Raw genomic sequence first — 22,442 nt, 5'->3', positions numbered from 1 at the left:
AAAGAGCCTAAGTGTCCATCAACTGATGAATGAATCAAGAAGATGTGGTATATATATACAATGGAGTACTATTATGGCAATGAGGAAGAATGAAATCTGGCCATTTGTAGCAAAGTGGATGGACCTCCAGGGTGTCATGCTAAGCGAAATAAGTCAGGCAGAGAAGGATAGATACCATATATTTGCATTCATAGGTCTAACATGAGAGACCTGGCAGGGGACTATGGGGAGAGGAAGGGGGAAAGAGAGTGGGGGAGAGTGAGGGACACAGATCAAGGGGGACTACTGAATAGTGAAAATGAACCATGGACTGGAGGGGGAGCGTGAGGGAGGGGGTGATGGTCATGGTGGGGTGCACTTGTGGGGAGAAGCACTGGGTGTTATATGGAAACCAATTTGACAATAAGCTATTTAAAGAATCCAAATTGAAGGCTTCTGGACTTCTTAGACATATAGCCTCAAGCTTTCAGCCTCTATAATTTTTAGGAGAATTTAGAAAGGCAGAGATGGTGCTAAATATCAATATACAATATTTGGCATATCCTCTACTGAGTGTGGAAACCAAGAAGAGTAATTCCCTTAGACAGTTGCCACAAGTATTAAATGAGATAACACTGGCAAAGTCTTGAAGATAGTATATTATACATGAAAAAGCTTAGTGAGTAGCTTGATACCTTTATTAGCCCTAAAATCTAGCTTTTGATTCTGTTCTCCTGGCTAAAGCACTAGATGATTCTGTACAGTTGTTTTCCATTCGTACTCCATTTTCCCACTGCAGATCTCCTGGCTGTCCTTCCCTGGGTCCTGGTAGGCTGGCTCCTAGGTAGTGAATCACATGGGATAGTAAATGTCACTTGGCTTGCCCTCAGCAATGGGAGATACTGGCAGAAAGTGAGAGGGTTAGGGGTATTTTCTCCCTGTCCCTTCCTGTTGCGACATTGTGCTGCCAGTGGCAGAGACATTCCTTGTCTCAGTTTGGGCTGGGTCACCCACCTACACACCTGTTCTTCTCACTGGATTCCAGTAAGTATACCTTCTTCTCTTGCCCCTTTGACTCACTGCTATTACCTGCCTCTTGAACGCCTTTTACATGTGGGTCTCTTTAAGATGCCTGTAACTCTTTCTTAGTGCCTTCACTAAGTACCTTCACTTGAACCTTCTGAGTGAAGTTCTGTTTCCTTTTGGGACTCTTCCCAATTGATATGCTCAGGATTATCTCCCTTAATAGCTGGGCCTGTGGTTTTAGAGCCATCAGAGGGCTGGATGGAAATTCAGAAAGTTGTAACAGAGCTCAAGAAGGTCTAGCAGTGGAACAATGGGGAACAAAGGATTCACCCATCTTTCATGACAGATGTGATGACTTCCTCTCCAAAGAAACCAATGAGCTATCAGCAAAAAGATAGTTTCCTCAAGGAAAAATAAGTCCAATGATGCATCTTGCTCCCTTGTACATAATGGGAGTCAGCGAACCCGGGTGGAGTCTCTAACCTTGCGCCCAAATGCTCCAAGCAGCCTGTAATGATAAAGAATCAGGGCACAGCTGAAATCCAAAAGGGAAAGGAAACAGGCTAAGATCCATGGGGAACAATGTCTATTTCTTAATTTGTCTCCTGCCCCAAATAGCTCTGCTCTCCTCCCTCCTTGTGTTTACCTGTCTGTTTCTTTCCCTGGCAGCAGATGCCACCAGGCCTTAAAGTAGGTCACAAAGGGTGGTGATGAGCCGACACAGGCCTTCAGGCCACGTCCTCTCCTGGCCTCACTCCCTGGTTCCTGGATCCAGAGACCCACCTGAGGCCGTGCTCTCCAAGGCATCCTGGCAGGGACGTGCTCCCTAGAACCACAGCAAGTGGGGGTTCCTCTGTCCAGCCTGAGTGGGCAGGGGCCTGTTCTGAACTGGCAGCAGAGGGGACAGCACTGGGCTGGGCGGTAGCCCTCCCCGCCGCATCCCACCCCTGCCCTTTTATCCCCTCCAATCAAAGCCCTGCTTCACTGCCCTTAGGAACACTCATTCTTCCCAGGGCAGCCTGGAAGCCACGAGTCCCTGCTGTTCCCCCTGAGAAGCACTGGGTCCCTTTCACACAGACCCACAGGTTCCAAACGAGGGCTCCCAACACGTACCAGGAACAGCAGTGGTGTGGTGGGCAGAGCACTCAGATTAGAGTCAGGAATCCAGACTTCACACCCCAGTCACCTGAGGCCCAGGCCAGTGAGAGCTTGCCCGGAATAATGCAGCTGGGAAGCGGCAGAGCCCGGCCGGCAAGGACCCACTGCACACCCCAGGCCACCCGTGTCTGTCTCTCTCACAGCTGGACCTCCCGTCCCTCCTTGGGACCCACTCTGCCGGGCATCTGGTCCTCATGGTGCCTTTCTCTCCACAGGTTCTTTCGGAGCACAGCTATGGGCCTATCATGACAGACATCGGGGAGCAGCAGACTTTCTACTACACAGAGGATTACCACCAGCAGTACCTGAGCAAGAACCCCGATGGGTACTGTGGCCTGAGGGGCACCGGCGTGTCCTGTCATGCCCTGTGTTATAGATCCAGAATTTATACACTGGAACCCTGGCCACTAGTGTGGCTGTTTTTTGATAATGGCTCCCAATAAGTAAGTAAGGCTGGTAATTACGAGTAATACTAAAGAACAATTAAGGTTAAATTAGGTAATACAAGTGGGGCCTTGATGCTGTACGATAGTGTTTTTAAAGTGTTTATTTTTGAGATAATGCGAGTGGGGGAGGGGCAGAAGGAGGGGGAAACAGAGGATACGAAGAGGGCTCTGCACTGACAGCAGTGAGCCTGATGGGGGGCTCCAGCTCATGAACTGTAAGATTATGACAGCTGAAGTTGGTGTGCAACCAACAGAGCCCCGCAGGTGCTCCAGGATTAGTGTTTTTATAAGAAGAGACACTGGAATGTGTGCTCCTGCCCTCTCCCATTTCTCTCTTCAAATCTCTCTTCATGAACACTCACTGAGGAAGGCCATCTGAGGACACCATGAGAAGCTGGTCATGAGCAAGCCAGGAAGAGGGCCTCACCAGGAACAGAATAATCTGGCTCCTTGATCTTAGACTTCCAGCCTCCAAAACTGAGAGAAAATAAATTTCTGTTTGTGCAAGCCACCCAGTCTGTGGCATGTTGTTATGGCAGCCTGGACAGACTAATACAGTATTAATAAAAATCATTTCCCCCACAAGGCTGGCCCTTGAGGTTACAACAGAAAGGCTTTTAACAAACGGGGCAAGTCTTTTGTGGTTCACATCAGTGGCTTTTCAAAGTGTACAAAGTATAAAGGGATTTTTAAAAGTCCAATTTAAAGGTATAATTTATATTTATTTAGTAATTTCACTTTTTTAAAGTGTATGGTATTATGAATCCTGACAAATACAGGGGCACCTAGGTGGCTCAGTCAGCTGAGTGGGAGACTCTTGATTTTGGCTCAGGTCAAGATATCATGGTTCATGAGTTGGAGCCCCACATTGCACTCTGCACTGACAACACAGAGCCTGTTTGAGATTCTCTACCTTTCTCTCTAGGCCTCCTTGGCTCTGACTCTCATTCTCTTTCAAAACAAACAAACAAACAAACAAACAAACAAATTTTAAAAACTTAAGAAATAATTAGAATCCTGGGGTACCTGGATAGCTCAGGTGGTTAGGCATCGGACTTCGGCTTCAGGTCATGATCTTACAGTTTGTGGGTTTAAGCCCTGCATTGGGCTCTGTGCTGACAGCTCAGAGCCTGGAACCCATTTTGGTTTCTGTGTCTCCCTCTCTCTCTGTCCCTACCCCACTTGTACTCTGTCTCTCTCTCAAAATAAATAAACATTAAAAAAAAAATAAGAATCCTGACAAATACAAATGGCTGTGTAATCACTACCACAATGGAGACATAGAAACTTCCTACCCACCCTCCAAAAAATGTTCCCCATACCTCTGGTAACCCATTCCCTTCCCCAAACCCCAGTCTCTGGTAAAAACTGATGGACTCTCTGTGCCTATTTGTCTTTTTAGAATGCCATCTAAATTGGCATCATACTGAATGCAGTTGCTTCTTCCATTTAGCATAATGCATTTGAGATTCCTGTTGCCGCATGTATCTATATCTGTTCCTTCTCATGGTTGAACAGTAGTGCTGTGGTCTGGATGTACCACTGTTTACCCATTCACCTGAAGACGGACATGTAGGTTGTTACCAGTTTTTAGCAATTGTGAATAAAGCCACTATAAACATTGTGAGATTTTAGTGTGGACACATGTCATCATACAATGGTGTTTTGATAAAAGTGTGAATTCATCTACTGATGTGCTGGGAGATTTTGAATTCTTTAGGGTCCGAATGAAGATAATGCATATGCTGTATTTTTCTCATTCTGGACTCTGGGGCCAGCCATGGAAGCAATTTGGTTAAGCTAGGCAGGACTGTGGGTGACACTGGAAATTCTTTATCTCTCCTCTCTTCCACCTCATATGAACACATGCTCACCAGTACTCCAAAGTATGAAACATTTATAGCCTCAGTGAAACTCAACTTCAGGCTGTTTTCCAAAGAACAGTGGTGAAGAAGCTTTCTTTCCCATTTCAGCTCCCTTCCTGGCCTAGTGGGTGAATTCTTATGCTTTGCTTACATCTGTGCAAAGTATTGGAAATGCTTGTTGTTTGAAAAGTCTATACCCAATAACATGAACTAACTTCCTAATACTGCATCTGCCTTTTGCTTCTTCTGACAGAATATTTCCAAGAGTTTTAAAGATAAATTTTAAGCCTCAAAACAGCTAGGAAAAGAAAAATCCCCATGGTCACTTCCCCTGAAATGGAAATCCATTATGTGTAGAATTTTGGAAAATGTTTATATCAATCACTGCCTTGCCAGTCTTTAGGAATAATGCTTTTCCCCCACATACCTGTCACGTGTCACATACCTGTCCGTGGTGATCACTCATGAGAATTATCCAGTGGCTGGATAGTAGGAAAGACTGTTGATTCAGATTTGAGCTTTATTCAATAAATTGAATTTATTCTCTGTCTCCTGCTCAAACTTGTACATTATTCCAATGCAATCTTTCAGTTTAGACCATTTGAAATTGCCACTATTTTTGGAGCTACAAAAACAGCAATTATATATGGTTTGACTTGAAAATTCCTATAGTTCCCATACACCTTCGTATGTTTGTATATTTTCTGCCCATCTAGAATGCCATCATTACTTGCTTAGGACTGCCATAACAAAGTACCACAAACTGGGTGGCTTAAAAGAACAGAAATTGTTCTGGAGCTGTGGAGGCCAGAAGTCTAAAATCAAGGAGTCAGGAGGCCATGCTCCCTGGGAGGTAGTAGGGAGGGATCTGTTCCAGGCATCTCTCCTGGCTTTTGGTAGTTCCTTGGCTTGTGGCAATCTAACTCCAATCTTCACATGGCATTCTCCCTCCCTCCCTCCATCCATCCCTCTCTCTCTCTCTCTCTGTATGTGTGTCCAAATTTTTCTTCTTCATAAGGACATCAGCCATATTGGATTAGAGGCTAACCCTGCTCCAGGAAGACCTTATCTTAACTAATTTATCTGCAATGACTCTGTTTCCAAATAAAGTCACAATCTGAGGTATGAGGTTTAGGACTTCAAAAGAAGAATGTTGGAAACACATCATTCTACCCAAAACAAATGCCTCTCTGCCCTTCCCTAAAACCATTTCTCTATATAGATTGACTTGGCTGAAACAGAGTTTATTTCCTCTAGAGAATCTTCTCTACTGAAGCCTCTTTCTCCCACCCACCATATACACATGCTCCTACCAGACTGGGCTGGGTGTCCCTCCACAGCTCATGGTGATACACTTACTCTGCTGTGTTGTTGATGTCTTTGGTCACATGTCTCTCCCAGCTGGGTGTGTGCTTTTAGGAGACAGAACAAATATTGTTCATCTTTGTATCATCCTCCAAGCGTAGCATGTGGAAAGTGCCCCATAAAGTGCTAGCTAACCTACTGAACAAATGAATGGACTGCATCAACAAAAACCACCCTGCAGCTGATCTATGCATGGATCTGAACTTTATGCATGTCTTGTTTATAGACGCTGCTGGTTAATGTTTCTCCTTTACTGGAAGCCAGTAGAGATTGAATTAGTAGAGACTTAAAATCATGGGCTAGGTATTTGCCAAGTGCTGTGCTAGGATACACAGATTATCTCATTAATCTTCCCAACAATATAATGACACATTATTATCTCCATTTTGCAGATGAGTAATCTGAGGCTTAAAATTCAGTAGCTCCCCTAAGGTCCCACTGGTAGTGTGAGCTCTCTTCTTTAGGAGTCCTTTAGCCATCCTTGCTCTGCTGTATCACCTGAGCTGTTTGGACGAGAAGTCTTGGATCCTTTCTCCTGAGGAGTACCTTTAGCTCTTCTGTCCTGATGCATTAATGGATCTGAGAGAATCTGAGATGCCTCAACTTGCAGGAGCCCAACTGGTGTGGAGTTCTCCCACTGTCATGCCTCTGGCCCCCGGTTCCACACTGACCTCCATATCCCAGAGGATTGGCTCATGGAAATCATCAGGTCCTGGATGCAGGATGCCACTTGGTTGCCTTGTCTGAACTATGACTCTTCTACCCAATGCTCTATTGTGACCTCAATGGTCAGGCTGGGCTGTCAGATAGCAGGCACAAGACAGCAAAGCCCAGACTCAATCCCTCTGAATTGAATCTGCACAGTATCACCTGGAGACTTTCCATTAGCTTGAGTAAAAACCAGTGCTGATGACAGGATGGAGGCCTGGTGCAGCAGTACTTCTGCTGCCGGTCACCCTGCTGCTGTCCTGGGCACACAGCTCCTCAGCATGTAAGTCTCTCATGGTGGCCTTGTGTCTGTGCCTCACCAGAGCCCTTGCATTTTGGTGGGGGTGGGGCAGGAGAATCACCTGGGGAACTTGTTCAAAAAGTTAAATTCCAGTATGCTGATTCCACAATTCTGGGTGGGATCAAGGGACCTGCACTTTTAATAAGCCTCTTAGGTACAGGAGACACCTGGACCAGACTTTCAGATTCTTGCTCCCAGAACACCTTTAACTTTAAAGTTATATATGAAATAGCCTGGTGTGTGTGTGTGTGTGTGTGTGTGTGTGTATCTGCATATTTTATATCTACATTAAGACCCAGAGTTTTCCATAGTGAATGGTTGATGTAAGAAAACCCTTTGAGAGGGGTAACCAGCCATCAAGCTGGACATTCCAACTAGCCACATCCTGCAGCCTTAAGGCCACAAGGCAGGCTGCTTTCTCTTTGAAAACATTCTAAAGGATTATGTGGAGCCAAACTGGCCTAATGTAAAACAGTACCATAATGACTATAGTAAAAGCAGTGTTATTAATATAGCTACTATGGATTGATATCCTTGGGTCCTGAGAATTTTTGGAGACTTGTGTTATGTTCAGTCAGTTGTTGGAAAAATATAAAATCTCTACCATGTGTCAGGAGTTGTTTTAGGAGCTCAGTTTATAACAGAGAATAACATACTTATTTCCTACCTTCCTGCAGTTTTACTATATACTTATTTACTCATTTACTTATTTACTATATACTTATTTACTCATTTTATATGAGTAAATAAGTAAGTTAATTTCAGTCCCTGTTAAATGGTATGAAGCATGAAAATAGGCTTATATGAAGGAAGGCCTGTAGGTGATTGTTGAGATTGTTCTAGTGGTCACAGAAAGCCTTCTTGAGATGATAAGATTTGGGTCGGGACCCATCTGATGAGAAGGAGACATATTTCCAAGCGTATATGACAGCAAGTGCAAAGGCCCTGAGCAGCAAATGAGCTGCTGTATGTTTTGGAGGCACACAGACCTGTGTAGGTGGGGCAAAGTGAATGGGAAGAGGGCACTGAAGAGAGATGGGTTCAGAGGGGTTTGTGGGGCCCAGATCATGATAAGCTTCATAAAGGGGGAGTAAAGACTTTGGATTTTATTCTGGTTACAATGGGAAGTCATCAGAGAGTCTATCCAGGAGAGTGAGACATGTGAGGTACTTAAGGAAGAGACACTGGCTGCTGCAGAGGGTAGAGTGTGCAGGGGCAAGGCCTTAGGTTAGTGAGCAGGAGGGGATGACGGCCTGGATGGGTTTATAGTGAGAGGCATGAGGGAAGTGGTTGGTTTCTGGATATCTTTTGATAATGCTGACTGGACTGGCTAATGCATTGGATGCCAGGAGACAGAGAAAAGGAGAAATCAAGGATAGCTCCTAGATGATATTCTCATCTAAGCAAATGGATACATACAGGTACTTTTTACTGAGTTGTGGATGGCTTATAGGAAAGCAGATTTGGACAGCGGTCAGGTAAGTCAATAGTTCAGTTTGGGCCACATCAAGTTTAAGATGCCTCTTAGATATTCTTATGAGACATCGAGTAGGACAGTTGGGTAAAAGAGTTGAGGGCTCAGTGCAGAGATCTGGGAGGTCAAATGTGAGATACTCTGGATAAAGATGATATTTGAAGTTATGGCTGGGAGAAGATTCTCTAGCTAAAGTACAAAAAAAGAGAAGTGGTCTGAAGACTGAGCCTTGGGTTTTTGGAAGGACAGGAAGAGTCAGCAAAAGAGTATAAGAATGGCCACTAATGTAAGAAGACCACCAGCACATGCATGCTCCCCCTAAAACTTTGTTCAGAGGTGACCCCAGATTTGATCAAGTGTCTTGGGCAAAATTCAGACCTCTTTCTCCTTGACCCAGACTATAATAAAGCAAAACGCTATCCCTTTAAGTCAGTATTACAGGAAATGTTACATTAACACAGCAACAGGCTATGTTAATACTTATCTTTGTATTAAAGGTGAGGACATTGAAGCTTAGAGATGTTAAATTAGTGGCTCTAAGTCACAGAGTCAGCAAACAATGGAGTCTACTCCATTGGAGTCAGAACTTCTGACTCCAAATCCTATCTCCTTCCTTCTGCACCAGGTGCCCTCCAGCTTGGGCAAAGCCAGGAACTTTTCATTCTAACCACTGTGTCTTCTGCAGACTTGACTTCTGTCTCTCCAGTAATTCTATTCTCTCATAGTCAATAACATATCAATAGAATCTTTGGGGGAAAGACTGTTTCTGAGATGCCCAGATAGCACAGCAGAGAGAAACCACTTTGGAGTAAAACGCTGAAATGAAACTTTCTTATCTTAATCTGCTTGTCACATCTCTGGGTCTAGATTAACCAGTCATGTGGAAAAATCTAGAGCCTAAGTGATTTCATTCAGGTGGGACTTGCAAGAATATATCTCTGAACACCCCCACCATGTATTTTGCTCTGTGCTGCTGACAGACCCAAAAATTCATTTAGTTCTCTATCAACAGAAAATGTAAATCGCTTGGGCTCCCAGAGATTTTCCTAAACCTTACAACCAAGGTCTCCTATTTTCCAAGTCAGTCCCAATTCAACAAAGCTGAGCCGTTAGCATATGAAAATATGGAAAATTTTCTGTACTTGCATAAGACTTATCATGTAAATAAACTAATATTTCAGTTCATATGACCAATCTCCACCTGACATCAATATCAATAAAGCATTTAAAATGTAATTAGGGGCACCTGGGTGGGTCAGTCAGTTGAACAGCTGACTTCAGCTCAGACCATGATCTCAGGGTTTGTGAGATTGAGCCCTGCGTCAGGCTCTGTGCTGACAGTTCAGAGCCTAGAGCCTGCTTCAGATTCTGTGTTTCCCTCTCTCTCTGTTCCTCCCCTGCTTGTGCTCTGTCTCTCTCTCAAAAATAAATAAAGATTAAAAACATTTAAAGAAAAATAAAATGTAATTGAAATCATGTATCTTGAGGAAAAATTAAGAATAAGATGGCTATAATGTATGTTTTATAAGAATTTAAAGATGACATTTTTACATGATGTAATTTGAGTAAAAATAATATAGTAATTCAACATTTCCATACACTTGGTGCTCATCATAACAAATACACTCCTTGAAAAAACTGAAGATCCTACAGATATCCTGTTTCACTATAGTGAAATTCCACAAAGTTCATTTTTATATTAAATAATACACAAATAGACAGAACAAAGAATATACAATTGAGCTCCCAGGGGCTCTCCTGAATTTCACTTTCATGGGTGTCAGATGGTCCAGGTCAGCCTCAATTTTGTATAATTGCCAACAAAGTGGAATATAACAATATGGTGGAATTTTTATACTTCTATAAGATTTTTTTGTAAACCACTTTGTGGTTTCCATCCACTGATGCTGGATCTGAACGAGTCTGGTGCCTCATCTTTAAGAGACTCCTGCAAGAGTCTAAAGGCCCATCTGAGTCTTCTTTCTTTTTACGTTCCTTAAAAGGCTTCTCAACATGTTGGCCACAGACCTCTGCATACACTCTATTTGTTAATGTCATTCTTGCATTTTGTGGCCCTAGACTAATGACCATCCAAACGCTGCCATCTATGATACAGAGAGCTTAGCAATCATATCATGTTGTCAGCATCTTATGGTTGGTATATTCTTCTTTTAAAAATTTTTAAACATTTATTTATTTTTGGGAAACAGAGAGAGACAGGGCTTGAGCAGGAGAGGTGCAGAGAGTGAGAGAGGAAGACACAGAATCTGAAGCAGGCTTCAGGCTCCGAGCTGTCAGCACACAGCCCGACATGGGGCTCTCACTCCCGGACCATGAGATCATGACCCGAGCCAAAGTCAGATGCTTAACTGACTGAGCTACCCAGGAGCTCCTGGTTGATATATTCTTATGAAAACTTCCAAGCCAAGGCTGCCTTCACAATCTAGAACTTTGGATCTATTGTTTTTCTATCTGGGGTTGTAAGACTTTATATCTATTCTTCATTGAGTTTGATATTGATGGTTCATACCCAGTATTCAGATATGACCAGATAATTTTCAATCTCACCTCTGTAACCTTTAATATTAGTTCTTTCTCAGTTTCATGTCATAAATTTTTGTATACTTTTCCCCCCAAGTTTAAGATGACTTTTTGCCCATTTAAAATTTAAAGGTACCTATTAGTGCTAGCCAGGTTTGGTATCTTACTGCCAATCCAACACCCTCAGAACTTCAGCAAAAACTACTGATAGATCATTGTCCTCTTTTCTATTGAGCTTAGCTGCACCTTTAGACTTGTTTTACATAGAGTATTGCAGATTGGTAGCTACTGTCCACCATTTGGACTTAGCTCTCCAAGTAAAACCTTCTCTCCATGTACTCTAGAAAGCTTCTCTTTGCAGGTGCATACAGAATTGAAGAGCAATGCTTTGGATATAGTGTCTCGACCTGTTTGAAATTCACCTTAGAGTGCAATCATCAAACTACATACCATTATTTTAGCCAAATAAGATTCTCAAATAATTGAACAGAGGTTTTGTTGAAATATAAATATACCATGAAAGTTGTGAGCAAGAAGAAGATCCAGATACACCTGATTGGAAAATCCCTATCGGTCTCATACAAGCTATATGATTTTGGGCAATCACATGATGCCTCAGAGAATATTTCTTCACCTGTAAAATGGGAATAACAAAACATACTTTAGAGGTTTGCTGCTATTATTAAATGTCTCATACATGCATACATACAATGCAGAAGCTGACTCACAGTAAGTGCTCCATAAGTAGTAGTTATTATGTTGCAAAAATACTGATATATTGGAGATTTTTAACCATAAATCCAATCTGACTCCTAATCATCAGTAATTTTCCTTAAACTTTCACAAATTATTATTTTATTTGAGTATTTAGAAAATTTCCCAGATATTCAACTTTGCTTTATTATAGATTAATTCCAATATTTCCTTGTTGGCCCTGAAAACTCAACATTTCCATCTGAGATTGGGCTGCAGGGTCCTTGCAGTGTACTGTTTCCACTGGAAATGCCAAAACATTGCTCTTGACAGGAATAGTATGAGTGAGGCAGATATTCCTAGGTAACAACTCATTATTCTCTCTTTGCATCTCCAAATGTGATGACACCTCTATGGACCACTTACTTTCCCTCCACCCAAGGCTTCCTGATTTAGGAACTCAAAGGACAGTTGTCTCTATAGGTATGTGGGGCGGGGGAGAGACAGCATCTCTGAACTGATGTCCCTCAATTCCTAATCACTGGTAGAGGTGATTGGTAGGTCAAGGATTTTACCACTCATATTATGATCTTTACTCCTCACCCCATCCACTCATCCATCCATTTATTTAATAAGTATGTATTGGTTTTCTACCATCTATCAGTCTCTAAGTCAGGTAATGGGGATATGAAAATTAGCAAAACATGGCTCCTGCCTTCATAGAGATTACGATTTAATGGAGGGAAAGAGACTTGAAACAGTTTCACAAATGTTTAATTTCTGTTGTTGGTGTTCTGAGTGGAAGGTAGGGTGTCAGAAAAGAAACTTATACTGAGGGTAGCTTTTGTAATCTTGAAAGGCAAGGAAGATTTCTAAAAGGACATTATAACTGAGCTAAAATGTGAGGGAGACATAGGAATTAAATAGGCAAAGAGGGGCAAGACAGAAGAGAGAGGAGCTTGCCTTTCTGGGAGAGGCGTGGAGAAAAGCCCTAAGAAAGGAAGGAGCAGGGCACTTCTGGGAAGCTGAAGGGCCAGGGAAGTTGGAGGAGAGAAGCCCAAAGGCAGAGATAAGCAGTGGCAGTGGTGGTGACTGGCAGCAGTGGCGATGTGCACTAGCTGTGGTAAAATGTGGTGGTAAAGAGCAAGCAGTATAAAGAGGGTGACATGGTGGTGGGGACATGTAGTGGTGGGGTTGTATGGTGTGTTGTGTGATGGCTAGGTTGTGTGGTATTGGGGTTGCGTGATGGTAAGATTGTGTGATGTGGTGACCTGTGACGTGTGGACATGTGGTGGGGATATGTAGTGGCGGGGTTGTATGGTGGCAGGATTGTATGGTTATGGTGATGTTTGGTGATGGTAACATATGGATGGTAGTGATGTGCGGTGTGGAGATGGTTTGAGGAGATATATCTTTCATATTATACTTGGTTTTGGAAATTTTTTAATGTCGCTGTCTTTTCTCCTCACACATAAGCATGGTTAATACTTTGAAGGCAGTTTGCCTGTGGTAATGAAAACAGACTCTGGAGCTAGACTGCCTCGGTTCAAATCTTAGCAGTTATATATTAGCTGTTGGGTCTTGGCCAGATGTGCAAACCCTTACACTTGCCTTTATTGGCTCACCTTTAAAATGGAGCAAGAATACTTTCAGATATCTTATGGAGTCTGCGTTAAAATTAAAAAATTTTAGGCAAAAAAAAATGGTGCCTGGCAAATAATAAGTGCTCAACAGTTTAGATTTTATATTTACTTTTCTCATTACTCAAATGACATTCAAAAAACACCAAAAGACGTCAAAACAATCCTATTACATAGGAAATGCCAAAATTTTTATTCGTTTCTAGGTGTGGTTGGAATCCTTAGAATTAAAAGTACATGAAAAATGGTGCCACTAATCATAATAAGAAATGCAGGAGAGTAATCAGTTAGCAAGGGAAAGTCTAATCAGATTCCCTTTGCCTGTTGAATTTCTGGTATTCATGTCATCCAGATATAGAGGCCATGAAAATATGAGTCTAGAGCTGAGGAGAAGGACTTTATGGTCTAGGCCAAGATACCATACTAATGCTGTATTCTTCAGAGGACACTGAGGCCTAATTTTAAAAAACTGAATGTTTCTGTTTGTGCTTCCTCACTGAGATGCAATTGCAAGGTTCAGCTCCAGGGTTTGTGATTGTGTCTCCTTCCCCACAAGCTTCAGAGGGATACTCTTCCAAAAAATCAATGTTACAGTGAAAGAAGCAGCCATTGCTCCCCATACGCACATTATTATAATTGTGATGCCTTTGGTAGGCATCAGAGGCATCATTTGTTTTTTATGAGTCTCCCATCTAATGTTAACTTGGATAAACCATTGCTATCTGTGTGCTGGGGAGGCATCATGAAGCAGCCATTGTACTTACGTTCCTTCCAAGCCAACCAACCTTGACTCTTGGGCCCTGGATCTCTTACCCCTCTTCCTTCTTTCTGCTTTTAGGGACATGTGGCCAAAAAAGAAGTACCAAACCTGAGAAGTCAGAAATTTTGGAAATCACCGGTGGGGAACCTGCAAACATAAGAGATTGTCCATGGCAGGTGGGTATTCTTTACCAAGGGAGACATCTCTGTGGAGGATCAATCCTCAGCGAGTGGTGGATTTTAACTGCGGCCCATTGCTTCATAAACAGAAGTAAGTAAGTATTTCCTACAGAATTTTTTTAACCAATGTGGTAGAAAATTTGTCCTTACATGCTTATTATTCTCCTGGAACCTCCATCCAGGTTTGTCAGTCACAGAACAAAATACCGGGAGGCTAAATATATGCCTGTGTGGTTGAATATCACACTTTGCAGGTGGGATAGACACTGTTTTCCTCCTAGGATATTCTACATCTCATTGTATGGGACTTAAATGGCAGAACAAATGTTCTTTGGACTTCTTAGCATATTGCCAGGTGCATGTTGTCCTGATCCAAACCTTTGCAAAGTACTTTCCTAAGCATTTTCTTCCTCTTGGAGAGAAAATAGGCTAACAATAACCACAGAGTCAGAGAATCCTAGAAAGGATTGGTCCCCAATGGCAGGGCACCAGGCCTAGTTGCATGACAGAAGCTCCTGAGATGCTTAGAGTGAAGGAAGTGTTACCTCAAGTCTATATATTAATATTTTTGAGACATTTCCCAGGTGTTTGTTAATAACTAGTTTAGCCCTTCTTGCAAATCAAGATCAAGTCCCTCAATTACTTGTGTATAGCATGACTTCCAGACATTTGTTAATAAAATTTACAAGTGAAGTTGCCTAAGAGGGCATCAAATCCAAAGCTGGTTGGCAACATTACAAGATGGGAACTCAGGTCTGTCTTCTTTTGCCTAGTTAGTGCCCAAGTACATGGCCCCCTGCTGCCTCCACGCCTCCAGCTGTCAGGATCATAGTCTTGCACTGGTGGAATTACTTTCTCTTAAGGCTTACCTTTTTTGCCCTTCCACCACTTACCCTTTTTTTTCTCCTCCTTTTGTTTTGAGATAATATCTGACTTGGAGATTGTACATGGTGAAGGAAACATTGATACCAAGAACTTGATGAGGATGAATGTGGACAAGTCAATTATTCACCCTTATTTTGACAGCTGGCTCTTGGATAATGACATTGCTTTGCTCTTACTCAAATCTCCACTTAAATTGGGTGTCAAGGCAGTACCCATCTGTCTTTCAGAGGTCACTGACATACAGAAATGGAGAAACTGCTGGGTGACCGGATGGGGCATTACCAGTGAGTTACTACAGCCCAACCCCGTGGGGGGTGGCACCGTGGTTGGTGTAGGCAATGAGAAAGCAAACTCTGGAGGCTCTTCTAGCTCTGAAAAGTCAGCCTGGTGATTTGGAAACTTCAGGTTCTCATTTAATAACCCATGATGAACCTTCTCCTCAGTCCACATGTGAATCATCTTTCCTTGGCCTTCTTGGGCTACTGTACCAAGTTTTGTGTCCATATTATAAAACACAAACCCTAAACAAGGCCTAAGTGATAACCCGTGGAGAAGTGTTCAGAATCCCAAGATGACTAGGGAGAATTTGGAGGACCATATTAATGGGCAAAGGGGTGGCAAAATTGACTAGGCTCCAAGAAGTCCACACTAATGTCAGCAGAGCAGTTCTGTTCCAGTTGATGGTGTCAGTTCTGCTCCCTTGTGAAAAGTGCTTGGTGGCCCAAATATTTGAAAACCACATAGTCAGGCCAAGAAGAAGGGGATAAATGGAATAAAAATTTGTTCTTATAGAATCAACCTGTAACATACTCCCACCACTTTGCCCTGCCACCCCATAAGATGGTGCCCTTTTGTCATTCTTGGTAAATGTGTCCAAAATCAAGAACAGAAGAAAAATCTTAGTCAGTGCCATTCTTCTAAGTAGGCACACAGATGGCAGTACATTGATTCCCCATAATTCCAAAGCTCAGAGCTGTTTTAGAATTCCTCATTGGGAATTACCCTTGGAAGCTTTCCATGAACTTCAAAAAAGGCCACCTTCTTAGAGTTCCTGATGGTTTATTCAGCACATTTTCATTGAACCTCTTTAATGATCCTGGCAATGTTCTAGGCTCTGGGAATTCGGCAATATACAAAAAGAGAAATGTCCTCATTTTCAGGGCGTGAACATTCTAGGTGTTAGGTTTACCTTTTCCATGTCAAAGGCCTTGACATAATTCAAATCCATCTGATGAGCCATAGACCCCAGGAATGTGTCATCATGGGTCCTCTTTACATGCTTAGAGATTTAAATGAAATACCTTTTGAGGACTGTACCTGGAGTTGGGACCTTCTGTAGAAAAGTCCATTCAGGCTGAGATCCAATAAAGACTGAGCCGTGAGGAGCTCTGGATTCAGAATCTTCTCTTGAGAGTCTCCTGAATGCCTCTTGATCTTCTCACTAATTCCACATTTGGGTAGTTCTCTGGGTCATACAGTAGTTCCTTTGTAATTGAGGTGAAAAGACATGATGGTGGGTGGGTGTTTGACCTCAACCCAAAAGGACCACTTTGAGTTCAGTGTCCTCTCCCCATTTGCTTCTTCTTTGGGTCAGCTACTAGGCACAGTATGACTTCAGAGCTGCAAAAAGTTAACATCAAACTCATCAAATGGAAAACATGCTCCCATATTATGCCTATATTCACCAGGAACATGCTGTGTGCTGGAAGCCCCCAAGGTGGGAAGGACGCCTGCCAGGTAATGAATCTTCTTCCCTGCTTGGAAAGGGGTTGCTACAGAGAGCTGGCCAATATTTCCAGGATAATTGGCTTCCCTCTTCCTCCTCTGGATGAGTTTTCTAAAGCTATCATAACAAATTACCACAAACAGGATGGATTCAAACAATAGAAATATACTGTTTCACAGTTCTGGAAGCTGGAGTCCCAAAATCAAGGCATTGGAAGAGTGATGCTTCCCCTGGAGGCTGTAGGGGAGCTTGCTTCCTTGCCTTTTCTTGCTTCTGGTAGTTTTCAGCAATCAGTGGCATTCCTTAGTTTGCAGGTGCATCACTCCAATTACTACCCGCATCTTCACATGGACTTCTCCCCCATATATATGTCTCCTGTTTTCTTATAAGGAGTTCAGTTTTTGGATTATGACCCACCATAATCCAGTAGAATTTCATCTTAATTTAACTAATTACATTTAAGAAATCCCTATTTCCAAATAAGCTCACATTTTGAGGTTCTAGGTGGACATAAATTTGGGAGGGATGCTATTCACCCCAGTACAAATGCTCTGTAGCCAGAGGGCGGCCTTGTGGGATAGTGATTATGGGTGGAGGCTCCCCTAGTTTTTCTCTCAGTTCTTCTACTTGTTGCTTGTGACTTCCTTCTGTGACCATGCTTTTTCAGATTTGTTCATCTGTAAAATGGAATATTAAGAGTTTCTACCTTTTAGGACTAATGGGAAACTTAAGTGAGTGTTCACAAAAGCACTTAAAACAATGCAGAGCAGAGGATGGTTGTAGTAAATATTATAATTTTCTCCATCACCATCTCTTATGCCTGTTCAGTACTTAGTAGCACATTAACTGCTTTCACAAATACATCAAAGGGTTGCAAACTAGCCCTAGGAAGCAGGCCTATTTAAAATGGGGAAACTGAGGATCAGGGAAGCTGACAGCCTTGCAGAGGACACACCAGTAAATTAAATGTCAGACCCTGAATTCTAATAAAGGCACACTTTCTTCTGAGATTGAACCCATCTTTTGTGTTCCAGTGGAAACAGGACACCAAATCCAGCAGCCCAGCCTGGTCATTCCCAGATTTGATTGGTTCAATGGCCACAGAAATACAGGGAGCTAACATTGAGTACAGGCTTGCCATATATCATGGTGCACAGGGCTTCACAGCTGTCATTTCCTTCCATCCATACAGCTATATTGCAGGAAAGGTAGTTATTATCAACAGCATAAAAGCCAACCCTTAAAATGCTGAAGAAAATTTTTATATTCAGCTAAATCTCCCTGGAGTTGAACCAAGATCTATTTGGCTCCAGAAAATTGAGATCTTAACTGTATTGCTCTTCTGCCTGACATCTTTCACATAGATCCCCTGATATCCACAGGAGGGATTATAATTCTTTATTTTAAATATAGGTCATGGGACTTTCCAATTACTTCGGGGAACTTGGTAAAGAACAGTTTGGTTCAAAGTAAGTTGATGGGCACACCAACTTGTTCATGATAACAATCTGGTTTTAAAAAAATCAAATAATCCCATATCCTGTTTTATTTTGTTTTGTTTTGGATTTGGATTTTTGGCCGATTGTTGAATGGTGCTTCTTCTCAACATATGGGGCATTGCTTAACATTTTCAAAATTAAATCTTTTTAAGCTGTGAAACAATATGTACCACCCAATCCTACTTCTGTAAAACAATAATGATGTATTCATATTTGCATACTAAAGGATGTGGAAAATTATATTTGACTAAGGGCTTGCCTCAGTATGGCTGGAATGAGAAATGTTGTTTATTTAATTCATTTATTTGAGTACATGGTAGAGAAAATTCAAATGTTATAGATGGAAGTACAGTGAAGGGAAAGTTTACCTCTAAAACTTTTCCTCCTGTTCACTCTCCAGAGAAACCATTTTTACAGTGTTGTCTTCTTTCCTGAAATATTCTTTAAAATTTTTTAATGTTAATTTATTTTTGAGAGAGAGAGAGAGAGAGAGAGCAATTGGGGAGGGGCAGAGAGAGAGGGAGACACAGAATCCAAAGCAGGCTCCAGGATCCGAGTGTCAGCACAGAGCCTAATGAGGGGCTCAAACTCACAAACAGTAAGAACACGACCTGAGCCAAAGTTGGACACTTAACCGACTGAGCCACCTAGGCCCTCCCTGAAATATTCTTTTCATACACAATTGTATGTGTTTATTTATATATATAAAATTTTTATTTATATAATTATGTCTATTCTTCATGTTCTTTTTCTTCATGTTCTAATTTCTAAAAAATTAGATTTCTAATTTTTTGGGTGAAGATACATATTTTTTAGTATATGTGCTGCTGAAGCGAGCACAAGATACATAATTTTTAATAGAATTTAATAAGTCACAGAGATGAAAGGTATAGCATAGGGAATGTAGTGAATACTGCTATAATAATGTTACATGGTGACAGGGTAACTACACTTATCATGGCATTGTGTAATACATAGAATCATCAAATCAAATCAAATCACTATACTGTGCACCTGAAATTAATATGACATCATATGTCAACTATATTTAAATAATGAAAGTTTAAATTTAAAAAATGAGCCCAAAGATTTGAGGGCACTGAAAGATTGTGTATTCTTCAAGTTTCATGTCAATGATGTCTGGCTATCTTCCTCATGATGATTTAAAATTTGTAAATTGTTTAAAATTTAATGCTTTAAGCCACATTTTATATCTTATGTGTTGTGTGTGTGTGTGTGTGTGTGTGTGTATCAGTTTGTTTGCCTGCTGTCTTCAACCAATGACCTATTATGAGGCATAATGGATTTGTGTGTGTGTGTGTGTGTGTGTGTGTGTGTGTGTGTATGTGTGTGTGTTTGCTATTATGGACAATACAGAAAGACCAAAATGGGTTGGCTGCAAATAGATTTAAAGTGAAAAGGTACTGGGGAAATTGGAAGAATTCTGAAAAACAACTAAAGTGCTTAGAGGCGCAATGGATTAGAAAACCAGCCCTTGGTACATCAAAATGAACCCATATGACTACATGATAATGATGATGATGGATATTCATTTTTGTAAATCAAATTGTCATTCATTACCATTGCTTTTGACCAGATTGTTTGCCACTTTGACAATCATGCAGCTGGGAAGCACAGTCATGTAGTTGGATAGTGTAATTAAACTGTCCCCTTGTCAAAGGACCATAGAGCTTTTTGCCTTGTGCCAGTTGCTCACACCTCAATAGGCTATAGAAGTTATTTGCTACTATCCCTTCCACTCCAAAACAACTTTTCTTTCATAGGGTGACAGCGGAGGTCCTCTGGTTTGCCAGAAAAAAACCAACCAAGGCATATGGTACCAGCTAGGCATTGTCAGCTGGGGAGTGGGCTGTGGCCGGAAGAGGCTGCCTGGAGTGTACACGAAGGTGTCTAATTACCTGTCATGGATTGACACAGAGACTGCGAAGTCAGGAAAGCCCTACGTGCATGAGCGAGACTCTGGGTACGGTTTGCTTCTCTCACCTTGGGCCATCTTGTTACTGTATTTTGTGATACTTCTATTACCCCTGTGATTAAACACAAAACCAAGTGTCCTCGGGGCACATGGTGGCTCAGTTGGCTAAGTGTCCAACTCTTGATTTTGGCTCAGGTCATGATCTCACAGTTTGTGTGTTTCAGCCCTGCATTGTGCTCTGCGCTAACAGCATGGAGCCTGCTTGGGATTCTCTGTCTCTCCTGTCTCTGCCTCTACCCCACTCATTCTCTCTCTCCCTCCCCCCTGCCCCCCGTCTCTCTCTCTCTCTCCAAATAAATACATAACCTTAAAATAAAATTTTAAAAAAGTGTCCTCAGTCTGTGGAGTAAGGTCAAGGGTGGGATGTGGGGATTCTCATACTATTAGCTGCGCCCGACATAGCCGTAAACCTACAGGAGTGCTTACAGCGTACCTGTGATCCACAACATGTCCTGTTATTCCCCTGGAGTTTGGAAGCAGTTTAAAAATTTCAGCTTGATGCCTCTCCAGAAGTTTGGATGGAGGACCTTTGCATGGAAAGCGGTGTGCTAGGGATCTCTGAAACATAAATTCTATGCTTTCCTCTCCTGAAAACAGATATCCTTCCATAGCTTCTTCCATTTTGCAAAAGGTGTAGACAGGCCCCTTCCCCTTTTTTGGGCTCCAGAAATAAGCAATATTATAATTCTTCTCTCTCTCTTCATTTGTAGCTAATTCCTGAGACCTATAAATTTGGACTTCAGAAAGATCCTGTCACTTCCATACCTACCACCTGGTCCAGAGCCTCAGTAAATACTGCTTTGAGCTCTCAAAGATCATGTGCAACAATGCTATGATTCAGGATCAGGAAATCATTGAAGTAGAAATGTCCTAAAGATGAGGTGGGAAAGATACACATAGCTAAATGAGTTGTAGTAGTCAAGATACTTTTGAATGCAAACATCAGAAACTCAACCTGAAGCAAAAAAAAAAAAAAAGGAAATGATAAATATACTGGGGTAGCACAGAATCAAAGGGATTACTGTTCTAGTAAACAGATTTGATAACAGATAACAGATTCAATTTCGTCACTGGTTATTGGTCTATTCTTGCTTTCTATCTCTTCCTGTTTGAATTTTGGCAGTGCATGTGCATTTAGGAATTTGTCCATTTCTTCTAGGTTGTCCAGTTTGTTGGCATATAATTTTTCATAGTAATCTCTGATGATTGCTTGTATTTCTAAGGGACTGGTTGTAATAGATCCTTTTTCATTCATGATTTTGTTTATCTGGGTGCTCTCTCTTTTCTTTCTGAGGAGCCTGGCTAGAGGTTTATCGATTTTGTTTTTTTTTATCGAAGAACCAACTCTTGGTTTCATTGATCTGCTCGACTGTTCTTTTGGATTCTATATTGTTTATTTCTGTCCTTATCTTTATTATTTCTTTTCTTCTGATGGGTTTGGGGTGCTCTTGCTGCTTCCCTTCTAGTTCCAGTAGGTGCTCTGTTAAATTTTGAATTTGCGCTTTTTCTAGTTTGTTGAGATTGGCCTGGGTTGCAATATACTTTCCTCTTAGGACTTCCTTTGCTGCATCCCAGAGATTTTGGATTGTTTTTTCGTTTTCATTGGTTTCCATATATGTTTTAATTTCCTCTTTAATTGCCTGATTAACCCAATCATCCTTTAGTAGGGTGGTTTTTAACCTCCACATTTTGGAGGTTTTCCAGACTTTTTCCTGTGGTTAATTTCAAGTTTCATAGCATTGTGATCTGAAAGTGTGCACAGTATGATCTCTATTCATTTATACTTATGGAGGGCTGCTTTATGCCCCAGTATGTGATCTATCTTGGAGAATGTGCCATGTGCACTCGAACAGAAGGTGAATTTCCTCTCTTCAGGATGCAGAGTTCTAAATATATTTATCAGTTCCATCTGTTCCAATGTGTACTTCAGGTCCATTGCTTCTTTAGTGATTTTCTGTCTGGTTGATCTATCCATTGCTGTCAGTGGAGTATTAAAGTCCCCTGCAATTAGCACATTTTTGTCAATAAGATTGTTTCTTTCTGTGATTAGTTGCTTTATGTATTTGGGTGCTCCCGAGTTAGGCGCACAGATATTTATAATTGTTAGCTCTTCCTGATGGAGAGATCCTGTAATTATTATATAATGTCCTTCTTCATCTCTTGTTACTGCCTTTACTTTAAAGTCCAGTTTGTCAGATATT

The 22,442-nt window shown here is 41.7% G+C and overlaps 2 protein-coding genes across 7 annotated transcripts in view; both read left to right on the top strand.

Annotated features, from left to right (window-relative positions):
* The window catches only part of LOC115290701 (serine protease-like protein 51), a 32,004-nt gene extending 28,884 nt beyond the window's left edge, over positions 1-3,120 (top strand). Inside the window, exons 5-6 of the mRNA XM_029938534.1 lie at positions 2,379-2,606; positions 2,980-3,120. Of these exons, the coding sequence (XP_029794394.1) occupies positions 2,379-2,606 (228 nt within the window). The 3' untranslated portion in view covers positions 2,980-3,120. The remainder of the gene's footprint in view (positions 1-2,378; positions 2,607-2,979) is intronic.
* Positions 3,121-6,661: 3,541 nt separating this feature from the next.
* The window catches only part of LOC115290660 (serine protease 52-like), a 25,668-nt gene continuing 9,887 nt past the window's right edge, over positions 6,662-22,442 (top strand). Inside the window, exons 1-6 of one of the 6 annotated variants that reach the window (XR_003908184.1) lie at positions 6,662-6,830; positions 14,035-14,226; positions 15,058-15,304; positions 16,615-16,757; positions 20,030-20,229; positions 20,952-21,122. Coding sequence is in view for 5 of the 6 variants with exons in the window: in XM_029938515.1 (XP_029794375.1) it covers positions 6,749-6,830; positions 14,035-14,230; positions 15,051-15,304; positions 16,615-16,757; positions 20,030-20,299 (945 nt within the window). In the remaining variant the exon portion in view is untranslated. Of the gene's footprint in view, positions 6,831-14,034; positions 14,231-15,050; positions 15,305-16,614; positions 16,758-20,029; positions 20,380-20,951; positions 21,299-22,442 lie in introns of those variants that run through there. The other 5 variants (XM_029938523.1, XM_029938518.1, XM_029938515.1 and 2 more) reach the window with 5 other exon arrangements.

Source organism: Suricata suricatta, chromosome 1, assembly GCF_006229205.1.
Source record: "Suricata suricatta isolate VVHF042 chromosome 1, meerkat_22Aug2017_6uvM2_HiC, whole genome shotgun sequence".
In the NCBI taxonomy this organism is placed as follows: Eukaryota; Metazoa; Chordata; class Mammalia; order Carnivora; family Herpestidae; genus Suricata; species Suricata suricatta.
The sequence above is the reverse complement of the archived record's forward strand: the minus strand, read 5'-3'. Positions and strand labels throughout refer to the sequence as shown.